At 41.7% G+C, this 22,393-nt stretch overlaps 1 protein-coding gene across 1 annotated transcript; it reads left to right on the top strand.

Moving 5' to 3' along the window:
- Positions 1-729: 729 nt before the first annotated feature.
- MOSPD1 (motile sperm domain containing 1) lies at positions 730-21,545 on the top strand. Its single transcript, XM_065410705.1, has 6 exons — positions 730-798; positions 6,819-7,076; positions 7,274-7,349; positions 10,788-11,011; positions 16,921-17,082; positions 20,783-21,545. Exons 2-6 carry the CDS (start codon positions 6,923-6,925, stop codon positions 20,812-20,814), a joined length of 648 nt encoding a protein of 215 aa, XP_065266777.1. The 5' UTR covers positions 730-798; positions 6,819-6,922; the 3' UTR covers positions 20,815-21,545.
- Positions 21,546-22,393: the final 848 nt, after the last annotated feature.

The following is a 22,393-nucleotide window of genomic DNA, read 5'->3' as shown; positions in this document are numbered from 1 at the left end:
ATTGGTACAGAAAACAAACTGCAGGCTGTTAACAATCTTACCGCCTGGAATGATCCATCAGGATTACGCATTCACACAGTAGCGCTAAAGGGCCCAAATCAGAACCAAACCCTTGCCGTGCTGGGTACTGCACACCCAGGAAGATGCGGTCCCATCAAAAACAGTTCAATGTTACAAAGCCAAAAGACAACAAGGGACTGTCACAAACAACAGGGGGAGGCGGGGGGAGCACAGGGAGGCCAAGGGCCACTGCCAGGCACGTCGTTCCCTAGACTCTGTGTATCATTTGTTTCTGAGTCACGGATGTTATCCTAGGGTTAGGGGACCACAGACATGTCGGCTGTGGCCCATGTACCACCAGAGGCTGGTCACCTACAGACGAGAGGAGACATCCCACCTGCTGTGAAGTAGGTCAGTGAGACTGTCCCTAATTAGCTTGGGGCGGGGGGGGGCGAGAGGGTATCAGCCGGACTCCCTCACCGCCGGGGGGGGGGGGAGAGGGTGTCAGCCCGGCAGGTTGACCCGGCCTGGCCCAGCGCTGGCCAGGGGCGCGTGGCGCGAGCCCTGGGAACCGCCCGGCCCCAGCCCCCCTCTGAACGGTCAGAGGCAGCAGCGCGAGCCGAAGCGCGCGCGGTGGGCGGGTCATGACGTCACTCGGAGAGGGGGGGGCGAGTCAGCCACGATCCCGGCAGCCATAGCGACGACGCTTCCTGCAGTGTCGGGCGGCGCGGGGGGGGGGGCTGACAAAGGGGCTCCGCACAGGCAGCCGGCGAGCCAGGACCCGGCGGGCCCGGAGGGGTGAGTGCGGGAGCCGGCAGGGCCTGGGGGTCCGCGGCTCCCCCGGCCCGAGGCGGCGGTGAGGTGCCCCTGACGGGCCGGGCTCGGCGACGGGCTGCCATCCCCGCTTCTGACAGGCCGGGCGCGGCGGCGGCGGCGGCGAGATCCCCGGCACCCGTGAGTGGGGCAGGGAAGGGGGCTCCCCGCCCGAGGCAGCTCGGCTCCGGGCCCCTCGGGGCTGAGGGCGGGCCCCCCGGGGGGGGTGTCCTATCCCTCCCTCCCCCGGTTGGAGCCGCGCTCCCGTGGGTGGCTGGGCAGCGGCAGCTCCGGGCCGCGCTGGCGGGTGCAGAGGGCCGGGACCCCGGGCAGCGCTGCGTCGGGCTCACGCCGCCGAGCCCCCGCGCTGTTGACAGGTCCCGGCACAATACATCCACCTCGTCCGGCCGCTGTAAACACGCTCACGTGGAGCAGCCGCAGAGCCGCCGCGCGGGGGCGCTCCGGAGCCTGGCTGCCCCCGAGCCGGGACAGGGAGCTGCAGCCAGCCGCTGGCCCCCAGGGAGCCGTACCCGTACCCTCCCGGCCACAGGCACCCAGCGGGGTCCGGAGAGCAGCAGCCAGGCTGGGACGGGCCTCACCGCCAGCTGCCACTTGCCTGGGGTGAAGGAGGAAAGGGTTGGGAGGTCACCCCCGCCTGCCCGTTCGTCATGCAAGGGAGAGAATTTGAAACCCTCATCCTCAACTCGCACTTCCGCTGGGTTAGGCTATTTTACTCTGTGTTCGCCCCATCGAGAAAATCAAAAGCTGGGAAGTCTCAGAAACTAAGGGCAGGGCTCGAACTGGGGAGGGGAGCATCGAGGGGCGAGCTGATTATGCCATAGCTTTACTGCTTACTGCTGGAAAATATTTTGAAAAAGTTAGCGTGTGCCAATACTTCCCCTTCTCGTGCCCCAGCTGAGGCATTACAGTAAGACCAACTCTTTGTCAAGGAACAATGTTAAGGACAGTGGTACACAAAGGGTTGGCCAAGATGGACTCTCTTTGTCTCATCAGTATGTTTAGGAAAAACAGATTTTTTCCCCCCCCCAGCTAGCCCAACTCAAAAATCAGTTTCTCACAGATGCTTGGATTTCTTTTTTCCTGATTGACAGCTTTACCTGACCTGGAAAAAAACAACATACAGTATTAACATACCCAATTTCCATTTAAAAATATTGTAAGCACCACAAAACTAAGGAAATTCAGGTTGAGATTGATTTACATTATTGAAAATCCTGCATTTCCTAACTAAAACAGAATGGATCAGAAATTGTGCGCAAGTGTTATTTAGTATTTCCTTGTTTTTGTCTTTGTGACCTAGCTAATTTTATCAAAGTATAATTTGTAGCCTTCATCATTTAAAATAGCTTTCGAGTGAAAGAATTCCTGCAGAAACTTATAAAACTGGACACAATAAATCATGCTACTAGTATCTCATTAATATGATGTAATAGATAATACTTTGAGATTATTAGATCTCAAAGCACCTTGCAAGTATTACTTGCATTTCACAGTGCCGTGGGAGGTAGGTAAATAGTAGTACAACCATTTTGGCTCTTCTTCTGCAAAATATGCTTGTGAGTAGCCCCAGAGATTTAAATGGGACAACATACACACTTCAGTACCTTGCTGATGAACCGAGGCCTTTAGTTAACAATCCCAGGCACAGAGAGGTTAACTAATTTGCTCAAGATCATACAGTGAGTCAATGACAGCTAGAAATAATAGAACCTAGCTGTCCTGACTTCTGATTCTGTGCTCTAATCACTAGATAACTCTCCCTCCCAAGTAATTACAGGAAGTTTAACATGTAGATTGTGTAGGTATATATTAAGGCCATCTAAAATTACCCTGATAAATAAACAAATAGAATGAGATTCCAACAGCTCCATCAATTTTAATACTTAACTTTAACCTCAAACTGTATTGGATTTCTTGACAAATCTGAAAGGACAAGAATTTCTTACTGGTCTTTTAGTCTGTAATGATTCAGAAGGGACTGTGTCTTACTGTGTGTATACATCATGAAAACATATCCATATCCTGATCATATTTTGGAACTTGACACAGTTTGAGTATATCAATGGGGACAACTTTTACAATAAGCATTATTTAGCTAGTACAGTGGTTTTCAACCTTTTTTCATTTGTGGACTCCTAAAAAATCTTGAATGGAGGTCAGACGCCTTTGAAAATCTTAGACATAGTCTGCGGACCCCTGGGGTTGAAAAACCACGGAGCTAGTAAATGATAGCTCCAGTGCAATGCCTTGTATGTATTACATTGTAACAAGACTTCTTACATCAGAGATGTGCAGTTTAAAATCTCAGAAAAGGAACGTACATATTAAGGTCTTTTTGTTCTGAATAAATTGCTTACCTAGTTTCCCCCTTTTAAAAAAAAAAAGCCATTTGTACTCCTGAATACAAAAAAGGAGTATAGACTATGCTCAGAAACCATGGTGATGAGCTGGTTATAAGAACATGAATAGAACAGAATCTTAAATTTGAAAACTTCTTGATTTTATTTTCACTTTTTTATTAAACTAAAAAGTAGCCAAAAATCAAAGTTCTGTGCTTGGAGAAATAAGTTACATTTTAGTCCAGCTTTTCTCTGCCAAGTTAAAACCTCTTGTAAAAAGGGGTTTCTAAGGGAAATGCTGGCAAAGGAGTGCTATCATGACACAAGCAGTGTACTTTTAGGTACTTTATGGAGGAAGATTCCTTTATTGAGCTGGAAAGTCATCAGTGTAGAGTAGCTGTCATACTGTATAGTCTATTGGCAAAACAGCTAACACTGCTAAGATGATATGAGCTGTGTGCAAGAGGATCCTTGCACCTGCAGAGTCTCATTGACATCATTGAGTCCACCTGTGTGGATTAGTTTGCAGGAGGCCTTAGGCCCTGATCCTGCAAAGATTTATGCCCATGCTTAGCTTTGTGTGTTGTTAATAGTCCCTTTGATTCTAATGAGCTTTGCAGTTATAGACCTCTTTTCTAAAGCACTTTGAAATCTACTATGAAAAGTACTCTATAAGACCTAGGTATTATAATTATACCAGCAAACCCTTCAGTATAGATGTAGCTTATAAAAAGTGCTTTTACTAGTTTAGTTTATACTGATTCAGCAAGCATAATAAGTTATACTAGCAAAAGCGCTTTTATGCTGGTATAACTATCATCATAAAGGCTTTTGCCAGTAAAGCATTGTCACAAAAAAAGTCACGTTCCTAACTGATGTTGCTATGACACAAAAGTCTAGTGTACACCTGCCTTGTCCTTCATATTGGTGAAAACTTACCACTTTCCATTGATACCAGTTTGAATGATAACTTTTTACCCAGCCAATAAATGACAAGTGGAAGCAAGAGCATGATGCATATGTATATTTAAAAAAACAAAGAAAAAAACATGACATTTGGAGTTGAGGTAGGATCAGGGAATCTGCAATGAATCCAATGCACGTGTTAAAATAAAAAGAAACAATAATAAAATGTAATTGAAGAATAAAGAATCACATTTATTGGAACTTTAGTAATCCAATAAAATATTTCAAAATATCAAAAAATGTATTTTCTGTTAGTTATTCAGTAATGTAGTAAGTATGTTTAAAACAATCATTAGAAAAAAATCTTTTGTGCAGTTTAGCCAAATGCATATAAGTAGATTTTATATTAACGAGAGCTTTTAGTATCTTATTTCTTATGTTCTTGAATTGCTTACTGTATATTGCACTGTAATTAGCTTTTCCTAGAATTCTCTCTTCTTTTGCCTGTAAGAAATAGTTTATTTGAAAACAGTTTTGTATTCCTGTGAGCTGGCATTCTTTCAAGCTAGACCCTGATACAGTTCTTGTATGTTTGAATGAAACTGTGAATATTATTTAGCAATAGCACATTAAGATGCTCAAGTCCTACTAATTAGACTTGCTGTGCAAAATAATTGCAGAGCTTATTCATCTCTTCTGAAACAAAAAGTATTTACCAAAATTCTGAGAAGAGCACAGAATCTAAATTGCCATTTGCTGATATGTAGCCTAGTTTAAAAGTGTTTTGAAAAAGAATTAGAACATCAGTCAGGAATATCCTCATCAGGGATTTGTTATCAAAAGAATATAATTAGCATTCTAGTCTACTAGAAAGTAATCCTGGGTTCTGAAAGGAGATTGGATTTTAGGAAAAAAAGGATACTGGAATAAGAATAGTTAGTCTTTGGGAAGGACAATATGCACCTACTCTTGGAGAATTTTTAAAAATAAATTAATATATATTTTAAAAAAAGTTTTTACATCTTGAACCAGAACTAAATTCTGTACATCGGGTAGAGCATGCACTAGTGATTTTAGTCCCTTTTGGATGTTTAGGTATCAAAAGCTGAAGTTTTGTGAAAATTAGCTCTGATATAAAATATTGGCACTTTGAAATGTAATTTCATGATTTAAAACAGAAAATTAGGCATTTATTTACCATCCATAGCATTAGGGCTGTGTCTGCACTAGGGAATTCTAGAAACAAAATTACCACAGTGCAACCACCAGTTAGGCTGCACATGAGTAACAGGTTTAGTTGATGTGGTGGTAAAATGCTGGAAACCACTAGGAGCCTCATCTCCATGGGTGACAGCCACGTGGGATTTTTTTAAATTAACATTTCCTAGTGTACACCCAGCCTAAGAGTCTCCAGTCAGACTCTTGGTGTCCTCCTGGGACTATTAGCCTGTAGAAAACATAGTGAAATACTATTTTAGGCCACAATCCTGCAAAGACTTAAACACCTGCATAACATCATGCACTGTGAATAGGCTTGTTCACTACAGTGGAATTACTTAGCGCATAAAGGCAAGCATCTGTATAAATATTTGCAGGATTGAGGCCTTATTTTTATCTTGTAAATTACATTTGGAAGTGTATCAAGTATCAGGGGGTAGCCGTGTTAGTCTGTATCTACAAAAACAACAAGGAGTCTGGTGGCACCTTAAAGACTAACAGATTTATTTGAGCATAAGCTTTCGTGGGTAAAAACCTCACTAGAGGTTTGTTGCATCTGAAGAAGTGAGGTTTTTACCCACGAAAGCTTATGCCCAAATAAATCTGTTAGTCTTTAAGGTGCCACCAGACTCCTTGTTGTATTTGGAAGTGTGATATGGACAGGTTGTGGGGTTTTGTTTTTTGTTTTGTTTGGATTGAGATTCCTGAAATGAACTTGAAAAATCTGGAGGGGGGGAAAAGATATTTTGGTTACACACTGGGAAAAACAATCATTCTTAATATCAACTTAAATAATAACTACAAATTTAGCATCAGTAAATGTGATGAAAAATCCAAAACCTACCCTGTACTATTGAATAATGACAAATATCTTATACATCCTACTTGAGTTTTAATTCACTGCCTTTACACTGAAATACTATTATGATCAGACTTCAGAGGTGCAATTAGACAAAGAATGAAGGTCTTCCTGATTCTTTTGTTCTGAATCTTTGCACTGTGACCTGGCTCTCCTACAAACATGATACATAACATATTGTACTGTACCTTGGGATGTTTCAGTTAGTCCGCTGGTGTGCTGTCATGCTGACCAATATTGTCTCATTGTTTCCTTGTACTCTCCTGTCTGTCTGCCTTGATCCACCTGTTGTCTCTTGTCTTATACTCAGGTTATAAGCTCTTTGCTGCAGGGACTGTCTTTTTGTTCTGTGTTTGTAGAGCCCTTAGCACAGTGGGTCCTGGTCCATGACTGAGGCACTACAGCAATACAAATAATAATAATGAAAGGAAGGCATAGTCACTTACTTTATTGCCGTTTTTAAAATGGATGAAAACAAAATGTCAAAGATGAGTAGAGTTATGTTAGTTTAAACATTTTTGAAGGCACTGAAAATAATTATAAACAAGCTCAAAACCAAATGTCAAGCGCTGTATCTATGTATCATCTGCTGTCTGATTCGGTTCTATCTATGGATTTGTGAAAACAAACACAATCATCATTCCATTTCCTTTCTTCTGCAGAATTGCCAAAATGCGTTGGAATTCTTAAATGACTCAAAACCAGAAGTCTGTTTGGGATACAAAATCATAAGAGCAGAAGAAGCAGCAGGAAGGATTCGGTGCCAATGCAGCAACAAAAAAGACAGCCAGAGTTAGTGGAAGGAAATCTTCCTGTTTTTGTGTTTCCTACGGAGCTTATATTTTATGCAGATGACCAGTCAACACACAAACAGGTGTTGACTCTATATAACCCCTATGAGTTTGCCTTAAAATTCAAAGGTGGGTTTCTTAGGTTCAGTTTCATTTAAGGTTTCCTTTATCAGTCTACCTGTAGTTTATATAACAAACATAAGTTATGAAAACTATCGTGTTATGCAAAAATTCAGATTTGTCTTTTACCACCCTCTGTTTGTTTATTAAAATTTGTATTGCTGCTGGTTTATACCATGTAACCACCAGTGTCCTTTTCATTTCAGTTCTTTGTACAACTCCAAATAAATATGTTGTTGTCGACGCTGCAGGTGCAGTGAAGCCTCAGTGTTGTGTTGATATGTAAGTAAAAATAGCTCAGTTCTCCTTAACTGTTGAAGATTTGAATAACTACATCAGCTAATTGTATGTCTAAACCTCAGCTAGTATTTAAAAGGCACATTTTAAACTACACATCAGAAAATGTTAACCTCTAGTCCCACTACATCATTCACATTTTGTTAAACATTAAAATATCTTAGTGCTTACGCAAGTTGCTTGGTAATTCTAAATTAGCCAGAGAAAATTAAATACTTGACTATATAAAGTAAATTCCTGCTTTAATCTGGTAAAACCTGCTATATACCTCTACCCCGATATAACGTGACCCGATATGACACGAATTCGGATATAACGGGGTAAAGCAGCACTCCAGGGGGGGCGGGGCTGCACACTCTGGCGGATCAAAGCAAGTTCGATATAACGCGGTTTCACCTATAACACAGTAAGATTTTTTTGGCTCCCGAGGACAGCGTTCTATCGGGGTAGAGGTGTATTAATGAGCAGAGACACATTGTATGTTGCTAAATTTTATGAATTAGCAAGAAAAGTCAACAAACAGTGAATCAAGGACACTGAATCACAAAATGTAAGTTGTAAAATTATTTTGGCAAGTGTACAGTACTCGTTTAACAATCTCATAGTTCTGCGTTCTGTTGGCTCTTTCCCCCCTGTTTTTGTACTTTATGGCAGGGGCATTGGATAGGTGCCCCTTTTTACTTGTGTAAATATGAATAAACAATAGTAGAGTGCTAATAAATAGATCCTATGGTATAGTTTTAAAAGTAAGTCGTACTAATATGAAGCACACTAGAATACTTTGCTATAATGTAAGGTTTTTTTGCTAAGATGGGTGAGATCACCAGGCTTGAGTCTTTTGGGGTGAGAATTATTTGCAGATTGGCAAAGTGAGAATCTGTGAAATTCTAATATGCATGCTTTCCATGGGCCATATAACATAGTGAGTATACTTCTGCTGCCCTGTTCAGTGAAGATACTCTTGCCTACCATTTTTTTTAATCTCTCTTCTCCTTCCTTGACCCCAACTCACTTGCAGAGACGGACTGATGCGCAGTTAAGCGTTACCTTCGAAATCCCCAAATGTTAAATAAGGCTTCTGTTTTTTTGCTTTAACCATGATTTATCAGTATTGACTGCTGTAATTCAGAGCAGAAAAAATTGGTAAATATTCATTTAATTAAAAAGAGCCTGACATGTTTCAGCTTCTGTATGTTAGCTTCATGCTGATCTACATGACTTCAAGGCTGCAGTGTGTGCCTTGTGAGCATGAAGTATCCAAAATAAATAAATAAAAATAAAAAGGAAATTGGGTTTTCTGATTAAACATTTATTTACCCCAAAAAGCATTCTTTATATTTTCTGGCCAATAAATGCCATTAACGAAAGACCTACTTGTAATGAACTCTTGGTTCTCTGCAAAGCAAATGACACTACTCTGATATGAGGCGCCAATCTGGTACTGTGGCACTGGGAATTTCAAGGGAGTAACCAACTAGCACTTCCCATTAAAAAGCATCAGTGGGTAGGGATAGCAATCCTGTTAAAGGCACAAAAATGATCAACACATACCAGTGCATGGAATGTTTCTATTACTGTAATTCAGTGAGTCATTCTGGTCTCTATCTGATCTTTATGGAATTTTGATTGATTATCTTTGGATCCATCTCAGAAAATATTAGTTTCCTTAGTTAGGTCTCCAAGAATATTTTTTCAGCAGCAAATACCCGACCCCGTTTTGGGGGATGTTGTCTCAGTATGGGTAACGTTCTTGGAACTATGATTATTGCAGTAAGGTTAGGATATGAACTGTGTTGTATACATATGGCCCTTTGCCAGATAAACCAATATTCTACAGAGCTTCTAATTATGCAGTGCTCTCCAGTAAGAAACAGGAGAATGTATCTGTTTATATGGGTCTGTAGCGAAACATCTATTTGCTTGACAGTAACTGTGTATGCTCAAACAGAATCTTTACATAATGCTGTGCTAATACTGATGCATAGAAGCATGGTACTAACAATAGAAAAGAATTTAAAGCAACACCAGAAGTCTTAAAATAAAAATCAAAGGCTTGAAGCTGCAGCTCTGACATAAGCAAAAGTGCATGCCCGAGTAAGGACTGCAGGATCAAACCTTTGTTGCTCAGTGATCTACCCAAGACAGAGCCCACTCTTCACCAAGTGGCAGTTGCCTAGCCACAGGTGAAATAAATTTACTTGATGAAACTCCATCATGGCCAATCTCATTGGCTTCTGAGGTTACGAAGAAGCTCCTATGTTCAGTAAGCATATGGTTTACAGGCTGATGTATTTCAAACCTCTGTCATTCTCTGTTCCCTTTTGAAAGCCTTGCTTAAACTACATGTTAATTTTAGGCATACCCACAAAGGCTTGTTATTAAAATACTAGGTATCTTAATGTGATCACAAAATCCAGTTTCTTAAAATTCAGTCCAAAATGCAGACATCATGGGGGTTTGTGCAGTAGTAGAATGGTGAAGTGACAAGTTTCCTGGAACAGTGTTAAAATGGCACTACCCAATGCCTGTGTAGTTAGAAACCTTTATTCTTAGGCGTTTGCAGCTTGCTCTGGGCTGAAACTTGTCAGACTGCACATTTCCTGAAGCTAACTGGCTTAAATATGGATTTTCTCTTAGTAGCACTTAAGATCTCTCAAAAGGTTTTTATGGTCATTCAAGTAAATAATTTGCATTTTGGACAAAAATAGTTACAATACCCATTATGATGGCTAAATATTGTGGGATTTTAAAACGAGGTACACATGCATTTTTATAATTATTTATAGCTACAGTGAAGACCCAATTATCAGGGGTAGCCGTGTTAGTCTGTATCCACAAAAACAACAAGGAGTCCGGTGGCATCGTAAAGATTTATTTGCATCTGAAGAAGTGGGTTTTTACCCATGAAAGCTTATGCCCAAATAAATCTGTTCGTCTTTAAGGTGCCACCAGACTCCTCGTTGTTTTAGTGAAGACCCAAGTGAACAAACTGCTGTTCGTAGAAGAGAGGTACGGAAGAGATTTAGTTAAGCTTTGCTCTTTATGGGTCCTGTGTGAGACTTGACATGAAGTACTATAGAACTGCATCGTTTTGGGTGCTCAGATAGTGGTCGTGGGCATAATATAAGTATCCTGACCCCCACCTTGCAGTTGAAACCATGCAGATGAATCTCTTGAAAGGGGCTCTGCATAGATGCAGGGGTCTACCCATACAAGTCAGTTGCAGGTTTCTCAACAGAATGTAAGAGATGTATCCACAGAGCAGTGAAAAGATCTGCGAAATTTAACTACGTATCTATCTGAAACTCTTAGAGTGGTTGGGTTTTGCTTTTGAAGATGCCCCTAATACTTTTGTGATTGTGAAATATAATTATTTTAGCTTCTAAAAGAACATGCATAATTTTTTTTTTTTTAAATCTACAGTGTGATTCGTCACAGAGACGTTCGGGCTTGTCACTATGGCGTGATAGACAAATTCCGTCTCCAAGTGTCTGAACAAAGCCAGAGGAAAGCATTAGGGCGGAAAGAAGTCATTGCTACACTACTTCCATCTGCAAAAGAGCAACAGCAAAAGGAAGAAGAGGAAAAAAGAATAAAAGAACACCTGGCTGAAAGGGTCTTTTTTGAGCAGACTTTGTGTCAACCAGGTAGTTAAAGTCTTACCTAGCCCTCTTCTAGAGCAAACCATTTGGTACAGCTGAAATGACTGGAAAGAGGTTAAACTATAAGGAAGATAGTCTAAATTAACTCCATTTTTACTTTCTTGTAAGAGTACACTGGTTATTGTTAAGAGTGGTTATGGTGCTCCAGAGCCCACGCTATTGCTCTCTTGCTTATGTCCTCTTTAGTCAAATGAGAGAGCTATAAACTACCATTTGCCCCTAAAGTTACATGGGCTATCCGAGTTTTGTTCATTTGCGTAATGTGTCTTTTAAGGGTCCAATCCTACTACACAAGCAAATTCCCACTGACTTCAGCAGGAGATGTGGCTACAAAAGGATTGCAGGACCATGCCCTTGGAGACTAATTTGTTCTCTCAAAGTGTGTCTCCACATGTATTTTTGGCTGTCTCAGAACTTTAATCCTCCACCTCCTGACCAGCAGCAGATACAGCCAAACGCTTTCCACACATGGCACTTCTTGTGTGCCATGTTTTTACCTCTGAAATGTACAGAAAAGTGGAGTTACAAATATCTGCTATGCACGTGCACTAGTATAGAGAGTAGGTGATGTAACAACAGCCATGGCTGAAGCATGAGCTCTTACAAATTAGGGGTGGCAGGGCGAGAAGGCTTGTTAACTCATTGATTGTTTTGTTGTCTTCTAAGTCCAACATTTAGGCACCACTGGCTTGCACAAAAGCCCTGCACAGCTACCACCTAACGCTGTAGAGGTGTCTAGAATCCCATGGCTCCTATGTTTCCACCATTAAAGTACTGACACTGCCCAGCAGCTGTGTGCCTAACTCACCTGTGCCCCAGCAGGATTCACAAAATAGGGATTCCCCTGCCTCTCTTGGCTTCAGGGCCTAATCTGATAGGTGTGCTTCGGGCAGTGGTTCTCAACCAGGGGTACACGTACCCCTGGGGGTACGCAGAGGTCTTTGAGGGGGTACATCAACTCATCTAGATATTTGCCTAGTTTTCAAACAGGCTACATAAAAAGCACCAGCGCAGACAGTACAAACTAAAATTTCATACAGACAAAATGAGACAGTAAGCAATTTTTTAGTAACAATGTGCTGTGACACTTTTGTATTTTTATGTCTAATTTTGTAAGCAAGTAGTTTAAGTCAGGTAAAACTTGGGGTACACAATACAAATCAGACTCCTAAAAGGGGTACAGTAGTCTGGAAAGGTTGGGAACCACTGGCTTAGGGCATGTCTAAACCCACACAAAATGGTGAGGGCAGGGTCCCTCTTATAACCTTTATCCCAGTGGTTAGAGTGCTCAGGATGTGGGAGACCTGGATTCAAGTTCTCCCCGCATGATATGGAGCAGGGATTTGAACTTGGGTCTCCCACTTTCCAAGAGAATTCCATAATCACTCTGCTGTGGGGCAGATCTCTCCTATCGAAGCTGCCCACTTTGAATAAATAATTAACTATACGGTGGCCCAGAGAGAGAATGACTAAGTCCCGCTTGTGAATCCCACCCTAGGTAACTTTGCATAGAATTATAGCAGTGTAGGACTGGAAGGGACCTCGAGAGGTCATCTAGTCCAGTCCCCTGCACTCATGGCAGGACTAAGTATTATCTAGACCATCCCTGACAGGTGTTTGTCTAACCTGCTCTTAAAAATCTCCAGTGATGGAGATTCCACAACCTCCCTAAGCAATTTATTCCAGTGCTTAACCACCCTGACAGTTAGGAAGTTTTTCCTAATGTCCAGCTTAAGCGACCCTTGCTGCAATTTAAGCCCATTGCTTCTCGTCCTATCTTCAGAGGTTAACGAGAACAATTTTTCACCCTCCTTCTTGCAACAACCTCTTATGTAATTGAAAACTATTGTCATGTCTCTCCTCTTCTCCAGACTAAACAAACCCAATTTTTTCAATCTTTCTTCATAGTTCATATTTTCTAGACCTTTAATAATTTTCATTGCTCTCCTCTGGACGTTCTCCAGTTTGTCCACATCTTTTCAGAAATGTGATGCATGAGAGAATTCCTCTTGTTAAAACAAAAGAGTGACCAACTGTCTCTACATGATGTAAGTCCCAAATTGGCAGGGAACAGTTGTGTTCTTCAGTGGAATGTATCTTCGTACAATTTTAAAAAAAGATATTGTAACCATGAGTGTTCCCACTTGATAGTAAAAAAAAAAAAAAAACAGGTTTAGGTCTGATCCCAAAAACCCAATGGTGAGTTTCCATTGACTTCAATGGGATTTGAATCAGACACATACATGATCTCTTATGCCTCAGGTTATAAATCAACCACTAATTGACGGAGATTGGGAAGAAACTTTGCTGTGGTCAGGCTATTTCATTACAGGATTCCTTGTACCTTCCTCTGAAGCATCTGGTACAGGCCACTGTTTGAAACCGAATATTAGATTATATGGACCAGTGAGCTGATGCAATATGGCATGCCGGTGCATAAGAATCTAGTTTGTTACCATACCATATTTGCTAACAAGAATGGAGCAGACAGAGCAAAGGAACAGTATAACGAGTATGCAAACCTGCAAACTAAGAACATCTGATTGGTAGGATTAAAATGGGACCAGCATTGCTGGCATGCCTCTGAGAACTGCAAAATCAGTTTAGAAAACAGGAGCCATTTTCATGTATGCTTTGAATCCATACTTCAAAAACCTAGGTATAAAACTTGGCTAAATGCTAATGGCTCTAAAGATTCTGCATGAAGATCTTTCAGACTCCAACATACCAGTAACTCGTTAAAAAAGGGGGGGGAGGGGAGGGGTAATCCAAGGTGTTTCTAGAGCCTTTGAACAGTTACCTACTGTACTACAACCAGTAAGGTGTGCTAAGAATAGGGTTCTATCCTTGTCTGCATTCTCTTCTTTTGGCACCATTGGACCTTGTGTGTTGTTAGAAAATGGGCTCTAGTGGCCGAATCACTGCCCCCTACTGGATCAGTGATGTTAGACAGCCATAGTGCAGGTGCAGGTCCATCAGGGGGAGGAAGACAGTGCTGGGATTTTAGTTTAAAATCCAAACCTTTTATGCAGGAGAGGGGCCTCTTCTACCCTGAGCACTGAAAAGGGACAGTTGTCAGGGATCCTGCCCATTTAGGGCTGGGGGGCTTCTTTAAGCTGGCACTCTGTTTGTGGGGGGCAGGGATGAGGACGTGCCAATTCTACTCTTCTCCCTTGATCGCAGTTGAGAAGGGGGGAACTTTTTTGGCCTAAGGGAGCCTGCTGCCTATTCCTGGCTGAGCTCTGTTCTGGAGCTGTAAATAAAGGGAGACTTCTTCAGGCTGTGCAGCCCCTTTAAATATTCTTCCCTTGCTGCCTGTCAGCCATGGAAGAGCCTGTGCCCTAATAAGCCAGGGAATGGAGTCTGTGTGCTTGGCACATCCCCAAGCATTGCTGAAACATCCCATTGCCATGTCTATAGTAATGAGCTGTCAGACTCCACCGCTGGGGAAGGGATGGGCTTGGGCAGTGCACATTCCAAGTGTCTGCCTCAGACCAGGGAGCAGCCTCCACAGCTGTAGAACAGGGGGGTGCTCGGGGAGTCTTAGCCCTTAGGTACCCTGAACATAACTGAGCAATACGTCACAAAGAATACCCTGAAAGTGCAGCAGTAAAATTCAGTATAATCCACCAACAGCAAGCTGGGCAGCTTCCAAGCTCCAATCCTCCCCCACCCTTTTCAGCACTTTCCCACCCAGAAATGCCTGGGAAAAAGATGAGTTTGCAATGTACCCTGAAGGCAAGTGATCCAGGACCAAGTGGGGGAGTGAATTCGAACGCTGCAGAGCCCTCGCTGAGAATGTCCAGCCAACAGACTCCTCTTGCTTATACCAGCATGGCTGCAGCTCCAGGGCTTCTGCTGGTCTCAGACATAGTAGCACACAGAGAGAGGCAGTCTCTCAGTGCCTAAAACATTTAGGGCATTGTAAGTCAATATCAGCACCTTAAACTTCATCCAGAAACCAATAGGCAGCCAGTACAGATCACGGTGTGCTGGTTTAATATGTTTGAAGTAAGGTACTTCGCTTACCACGTGTGTGCTGCATTCTGCGCCAGCCTGCATTTCTGGACGGCTTTAAAGTGTAGCTCCATGTAGCGCATATTGCAAACATCGGTGATAATTGCAAGGTCCTCACCTGAAAGAAAGAGTCACAACCTCCTGGCTATATGTAAACGATTAAAAAAAAAAAATGACCTGGCCATTTCTGCTTCCTCGTCTTCTCTGGTATGTCTAGATGAGTGGAAACAGTGGTGTTTTCTCTAAGAATGTGTTAGCTAGCATATTCTACAGCTCTAGTGCAGACGTGAGCTGGTCAAGTTGAAGCCTAGGGGAAGCTAATCTAGGCAGGTTCAATTTGCCAGCTAGCAGATGCTAATTGCAATTTGCTGCACTAGAGTTTTAGGTGGTGTGTGTTAGCTAGCCCCTTTTGTCCTAGCCAAGACCAACTTCTGCTTGCAGCCGGGAGTCCAACCAGTTCTGTACATTTGGATCCCAGTTATTTATTTATGCCTTTCCCTTTAAACTGATATGGGTTTTGAATAATTTTATATTCAATGACAATTTCTTTAATTCACTGTTACACTGAAAATAGAAGATTTTTTTTTCCGTGAGGGGAGAGCATGCTTGTAAGCCATATCTATAGGTGTACTTGATTTTGTTAGCTTAGAATCTGCATATTAATTGATTGCTCAAGCAATACTTGACATTTGACTTTGTTTTCTGGTACTTAGCTTCTGGGCGGTACAAAATGATTAAAGTGAGGCAGACATCTGAGGTTCTTACCATAATCAAGCATCACTTTCACTGGTAATGTGAAGAGTTATCCAAGGTTGTCATAAAAGGAGCTTAACAAAACATAATATTTACAGTTCCTCTGAGGGAAGAGAGGTGGTGTAGAAAACCTACCTAACCTAGATTGCTTCCATAGAACGCGAGGGATAGTGTTTATTCCTTTGTCTTAATCCATAAGAAAGCCTTATTATTGAGTTATTTTACAGTATTTTTTAGGGAGATAGCATCTTTGTACCACCCTATATAAATAATAAATTCATTGTACCTTTGTCTCCAAGTCTGTAAATTGGGCCACAGAACTGCAGTCTTACCTGTGATGTTAATCCAGCATTATTCATTAAAAAGAAACTACATAGTGTCCCACTGTTGAAAGGTTTTATTAGTATGTTTGGGTTAAATGTGCTACAGAGAGAGCCTTGAACATGTGGTGCAGGTCATCCCCTTATATTACACCATGTGTTTTGTTTATACTACACATTTTTCAGGAACAACTGTAAAATGTTTTAGGAGGAATTTTTAAGAATATTTTGGTATTATTTCTCCTCACTCCAAGTCTGTAAGCCAGGCTGCCTTATCCCTATGAGCCTAACTCTACAGGCATCAAGAGGAGCGAGGATCATAAGCAACAACATGTTCTAAAACATGTCCAAAACAGCTCTTCTGTAATCATCATGTTGTGATTATGGTTGATATCCGAATATACCAGCGCTGGAACCAAATGCCTTACGTCAGTGGACTGTATGGATTCCCAGCTCTCCAGCGATATCATGGGCTATTAGACCATAATCGTGCCATGGGATCAAAGATCCTGCACCTCCCAGTAGTGTGAGTTCAGCACTGGAGATAGGGAAAAGAAGGAAACGTGTTCGTAATTGTTTTCCTTTACGAAAAAGGCTGTTTGAAAGTGGGCTGGTGATTTGAAATGTTAAAATTAATCCCAGCAGAGTTGGAGAAATGGGCAGAGTGTAGATGAGGTGACCATAGGGGCATGACAAATGCAACGTCTCTCACACGTGCACTATAAACGTTTTTCCAGAATGCAGAACATTGAAAGTTGAAGTGCTGCAGACTTTCATTGCAATGAATGCCATTTTATTTTTCAGAAAACAGATCTGCCTCATCGGGACCCAGTTTACTAACAGTCTTCCTGGGAATAGTATGCATTGGAGCACTAATGCTACCGACACTGGGGGAAGTGGAATCCTTGGTGCCTCTCTACCTCCATTTAAGTGTGAATCAAAAGTTAGTAGCTGCTTATGTTTTAGGTAAGTGTTTTGAAAAGGATTTTTTAAACAGCTTTTTTCCAGTCTCTACTGGAGTCAGTGTCGATCAAAGGAACTTCAGTGAAATTCACTACTGGCTTGATGAGATGTACTTTCATGTCTCGGGGCCAGGGTCAAGACTAATTTCATTCGGTTCCATCTCCACTTGTACTTAACATAGAAGGTCACAGTAGTACTCGCTGGTGTTGAGACGGAAGCCCTCACCATTAGCAATATAAGTGTTCTGGACAAGTGTCTTATTTGACCCTCAGAACAGGAACCTAGCGTATAGGCGTCTACTCCACCTCATTTGTCAAAGAAAGCTATTGGAATACATTGCTGTTTCCTATGGATTATTTGCCAGGACTTCTACACTGTAAAATTGTAGTTGTCATCTTATCTGTTGATATTGGAAATTCCTTCTCTTCATCCCCTCTAACCCAGAAGAGATCTAATGTGAAGAGCTGCCTCCTTTTACCCTAGCTTTTAGTAATGAGAAACAGAACTGCACTTAAAGGGTGAATGGACAGGGACAACACCTGTGTCTGATTCCCAAACCTCTGACTTGCTCCTTAAAATGGCAGGAGTGAGAAGGCAGCCCCTTATCTCATGGAGAGAGCGCCTTGTGTTACTCATCAGCAACCAATGCTGACTTAAAGGAAGGTAGCATTGGACTCGCTCTCTGCTTTCCTATTGCCTGGCTGAGATCAGGACTAAAATGAGGATGAGCAGCCTGAAACTTAGGCTAGATCCGATTGAGGTGATGCTAGTGGGATGGTGGGGAACAACTCAATTGTGTGGTGGACCCTGCGCCTTCTAGAGGTGGTTTATTCACCCTTTGTCCAAGTCTGTATTGTGGGTGTGCATTTTAACTCACCTGGTGTCAGTAGCCAAAAACGTCTTCATATGAGGCTGTGGTGATTGTTTTTCAGATCTACATCCAGTAATTCTTGACTTTGTAACTTCTGGATGATTGCAATATGCTGTTCTTGAAAACCACTCAGAAGCTATAGCAGGTGCAAAATGCAGTGCTAGAAATGGGATAATACATGATTTTTCAGACAACTGCATTAACTTCCTTGCTTCTGGATACAATTTAAGGTGTTTGGTTTTAATGTGGTTTGGGTCCTGGTCTCTTTCCCCTCGGTACCATTACAGCAGCTGATTGGATAAGGTGCTTGAGCTAATCCTCTCAAGATTTAAAAATCCAACGACTGGGTGTTCTCCCAGGAGTGAAAAGATTTCTAGTCTGGAATGCACTTTGCTTGCTTGTCCAAAGTGTACATCTGTTGCCACGGAGAGAGGATGGTGCATCTTCTCTTCTCAGGCTTATACCTGTAATAACTTGGTGGGTTGGTGGGAAAGAGAAAAGCATCTTTGCTTTTAGTTCATAGTCACTTTTTTTAGTTAAATGCTTTACATGGTCCCCTGACACATGGCATAAGTGGCCATTATGCACTATTTAATAAACCCAGTATTTGGTGTTGTGAAATGAGTTAGATAAGCTCAGGTTCTCTCCAATTCTGGAAGTCATAACTTTCTATGCTAGTGCCTGCTATAGGGTATGTTTACACTAGAAACATAAGTCGACCTATATTAGGTTGACTTACAGCCACCACAGTAATTACTGTGTCCACACTACCCTCCTTGGGTCGGTGGTGCGCGTCCTCACCAGGAGCACTTCCATGGACGTAAGAGGGGCTGTGTGTGGAGCTGAGAGCCCGGTCTCTCAGCTCTGCTGGCAGCTCCTGCTGGGCTCCCGGCAGGCTGCCCCACCCCTCCACTCCCCGTTCCATGCCAGGAGCGGGGAGGAAGCTGCCTTGGGCTCCTCAGGAAGCCATGAAATTGATAAGGCTGCCTGGCTCCTGGGCTTCCAGCGGGGAGTGGGGTCCAGCCACCCAGCTCTCCAGGGAAGTGTGAGAGCAGCTGGATTCTAGCTGCCTGGTTTTCTTGTCAATTTCATGGCTCCTGCCAACAGCCAGTGTAAGGAAAGCAGTGTCTACACAGACACTGCGTTGCCCTAACGACACCGACATAAGCCCTACGCCTCTCGAGGAGGTGGAGTTCTTTTGTCGTGTCGTAGGGCACTTACAGCGGCAGGAGCAAGGCTGTAGTGTAGACACTGACATCATTAGGTCAACATAAGCTGCCTTACGTCAGCGTAACTGTGTAGCGTAGACCAGACCATCGTCTGAAGAACAAGTTGAGGTTTGTGAATGGTTGGAGTGCTTATCAAAGGGAAAGTACTCCTGCAACTGTACTCCATGAATTCTCAATCCTGGACCTCTTAAATAGAACCCGCAACTTAGGACGTTGTATGGCAGCAGCAGGCCAACACCGGCACACTGTGACCGATCTGCATTCAGGCTGACTACTCTGCCGGTACAGGGTATTCACCTCCTTTGATACTTTCACAGGAGCAAGGGGTTTTTTAAGCTATTGGTTAACTAATTTTAAACCCTGGATGATGTGAAACTCTTAATGTCCAGCAAATTTTCCTATGACCGATAGAGGAATCTCAGAGTTACCTGGACTTCCACTTTAAAGATGTGCTGAGGCAGAGGATATGAGCATTCCAGCGGAAGTATAGTTTTTGGTTCATGGAGCACTACTTTACTTGCAGCTCTGTGTTTAGCTGCCTTTGGACTCCGCTCGCTCCACCATTTGTCAGTTACTACTGAACAATTACAGGGCTCACCAAGTGCAGCATTAGGTGCTTTGCGCTTGCAGGTCTGGACTCGAATATATTATCTGTTTCAGAACCTGGGATAGTCAGAAAAGTAGGGTCAAGCAAACCAAGTCAAACAAAATAAATCACTCAATCTGCCAAACGGGGTAGGTTCATTTCAGGTTTAAGTGTAGTGTCAGCAGTTCAGCGTTAATACCGGGAGCAGTTGAAGGTTGCATGATTAGTGCTAGAGAACCTATTTGTAAAAAAGCAAGTTTGACACTTCTCTTAAATCTGCTCCCTGCTGATAGGGGAAGGCCTTTGGCAGTGGAGGTAGCGATAGATACAAGAGCAACAGTGCCAAACACATTTAGGCACCTCCCCGTTGACTGTCGCTCTGCTGCTGGTTGCACACTCTGATGGGTGCTGGGGAAGAGTCTGAGGGAACTTCCCGCACTGTGTGAGTGATGACAGGAAGTCAAGCTGCCCACATAACTGTCTACAAACAAAGGTGCTGTTAAATGCACTGAGCTGAAATGAAAACAAGGTTTCAGTTACTTAGTTTAGGTGGTGCCAGCAACATTTATATTAGAAAAGCACCTAAAGGCCTCAACCAAGATCAGTGCCTCATTGTCCTAAGTACTGCACATGCAGAGTAAGACAGTCCCTGCACAGAATCTAACTAGCAACAATAGGTTAATTTCCAGACAATCTGATCCATAATTGTTCACTGAACGTGCATCGCTTCTGGCACTGAAGTCTCTGGATCTGTTCAGACTGGATGATCTAGACATGATTAGTTCTTTAGAACTAACATTTTAAACAAACATTGATTCTGATTAAGCAAAATTTTTGTTGAGTAATATTTGAAAGTTATTCCTATAAAATATTTTAAGTGAAATATATGTAAAATTTCACACTGTAGATTTATGCACTCTTATCTTGTTTTCTGGCCTGTGACAGGCAACTGTTAGACCTCTACTTTGAATGTTTTATTCAGTTAAATTAAACTGTTTTTCATTTCTCATCTTTCAGGTCTCATCACCATGGTTATCTTGAGGACATGAGTAACGACTTAATTAGATGTAAAAAAAAAGAACCCCAACCTTATCTTACTATATATTTACATCATGAATGTGGACTGCCTTTTACTCTCATGTGACGTATTAAGATGCTAGCAAAGCTATTCAGTGATTTAAAATACTTTCAAAAGTGTAATATATTTTAACTATGTATAACTATAAATAAACGACAAGACTCTTAGGTGCTTCTGTTACAGCTATGGAATGTTTAGTGATATCTGTGAAATTATTTTGAAGAAACTTTTATATCTACATCTACTGTACAAAACATATTAAAGCAACATTTGTTATTTTAAATCCATGTTCACATCAGTGTTTGATCACTATAAAAGCAAACTATTCATTCGGAAAGGTTCATTTGTTTATTCCATTGCTGTAAGTACAGAGGTTACTACATAACATTTTATGTATAAATACCAGCATGATCAGAGTTTACGTAAGGCTTGTCATTTAAGATGAAATTTGAAATTCCATCACTAAAAACTATGAAATAAATACAATAAGTTTAGATGGAGAAGTAATTCATTCTCAATTCCTGACATCAACAACAAGTATATGGGGTATAAGTTCTTCTTAACTGTGGAATCAGTTATAGACATTTTTGCATCATAACTGTAAATCATAAAACATTTTTGTAATTAATTTTTTTATAAATACATGTAACATACAAATGTAGCAGGATATTTAAGTATAGATACATAACATCCAGCAAGAGAAAATTCACATGTCCAGGACTCCCACTTTAAAATAGTACAGAAATAAACAAAGTTCAGCTTTGATCTTTATAGTTTGGAAGAATTTATACGTCTGTTTTGTCTCATGCTGGAAAAGAAACAAGTTCTCTCTTTGACCTCCAAATATCATCTGTCTACTTTGAAAGAAAAGCTGAATGTTCCCTACCTAGGGCCCAGTATGACTCTGCTTGGTTCTTTCACAAAAATCTTACATTGTTTATTTATGAAAGGTCTATATACCATACCTTGAGCTGTGTAAAAGAACATTTTGGAAATTAAACCATCTTTCCCCCCTGCATATAATGGGTTACCTCTCGGTTTATGTATAGAGGGGGCAGGAAAAGACTATGTAGAGATGAAAAGTTATTTAAAAGTGATTGCACAAAAGATGGTGAAGTTGAAGTACTTAGGTGAGAGCTGCCCTGGATATTAATTTACATAATGAGTCTTCGTAGGAATAGTTAATAATAATGTTATTACTTTAGCTTAACTTCAAGGGGAGCTGAGGGCATGTACCATCCTGAAATAACAGAAACGTGGGACTGCAGTAGGTCATCTAGTCAAGTCCCCTCCACTGATGCAGGACTAAATATTATCTAGGTCAGTGATACTCAGTGGTTCAGGAGCCAAATTAGTAATCAGCATCACCCAAAAGAGCTACAGTAGTGTGAATTCATTGTTTCATTTACTCTAGTACTATATAGTCCTATTGAAACAGTCTGACAGGGAAATATTTAGTGTGTATATAGAATTCTCACAGCAAATTGACTGACCAAGTATTTTATCAACTACAATAGGTTAATAACTTAGACTGGTTAATAACTAAATCA

The sequence above is a fragment of the Emys orbicularis genome, chromosome 9, assembly GCF_028017835.1.
Source record: "Emys orbicularis isolate rEmyOrb1 chromosome 9, rEmyOrb1.hap1, whole genome shotgun sequence".
Taxonomy (NCBI): domain Eukaryota; kingdom Metazoa; phylum Chordata; order Testudines; family Emydidae; genus Emys; species Emys orbicularis.
Note: the sequence above shows the minus strand (reverse complement) of the source record. Positions and strands in the feature narration are given on the sequence as shown.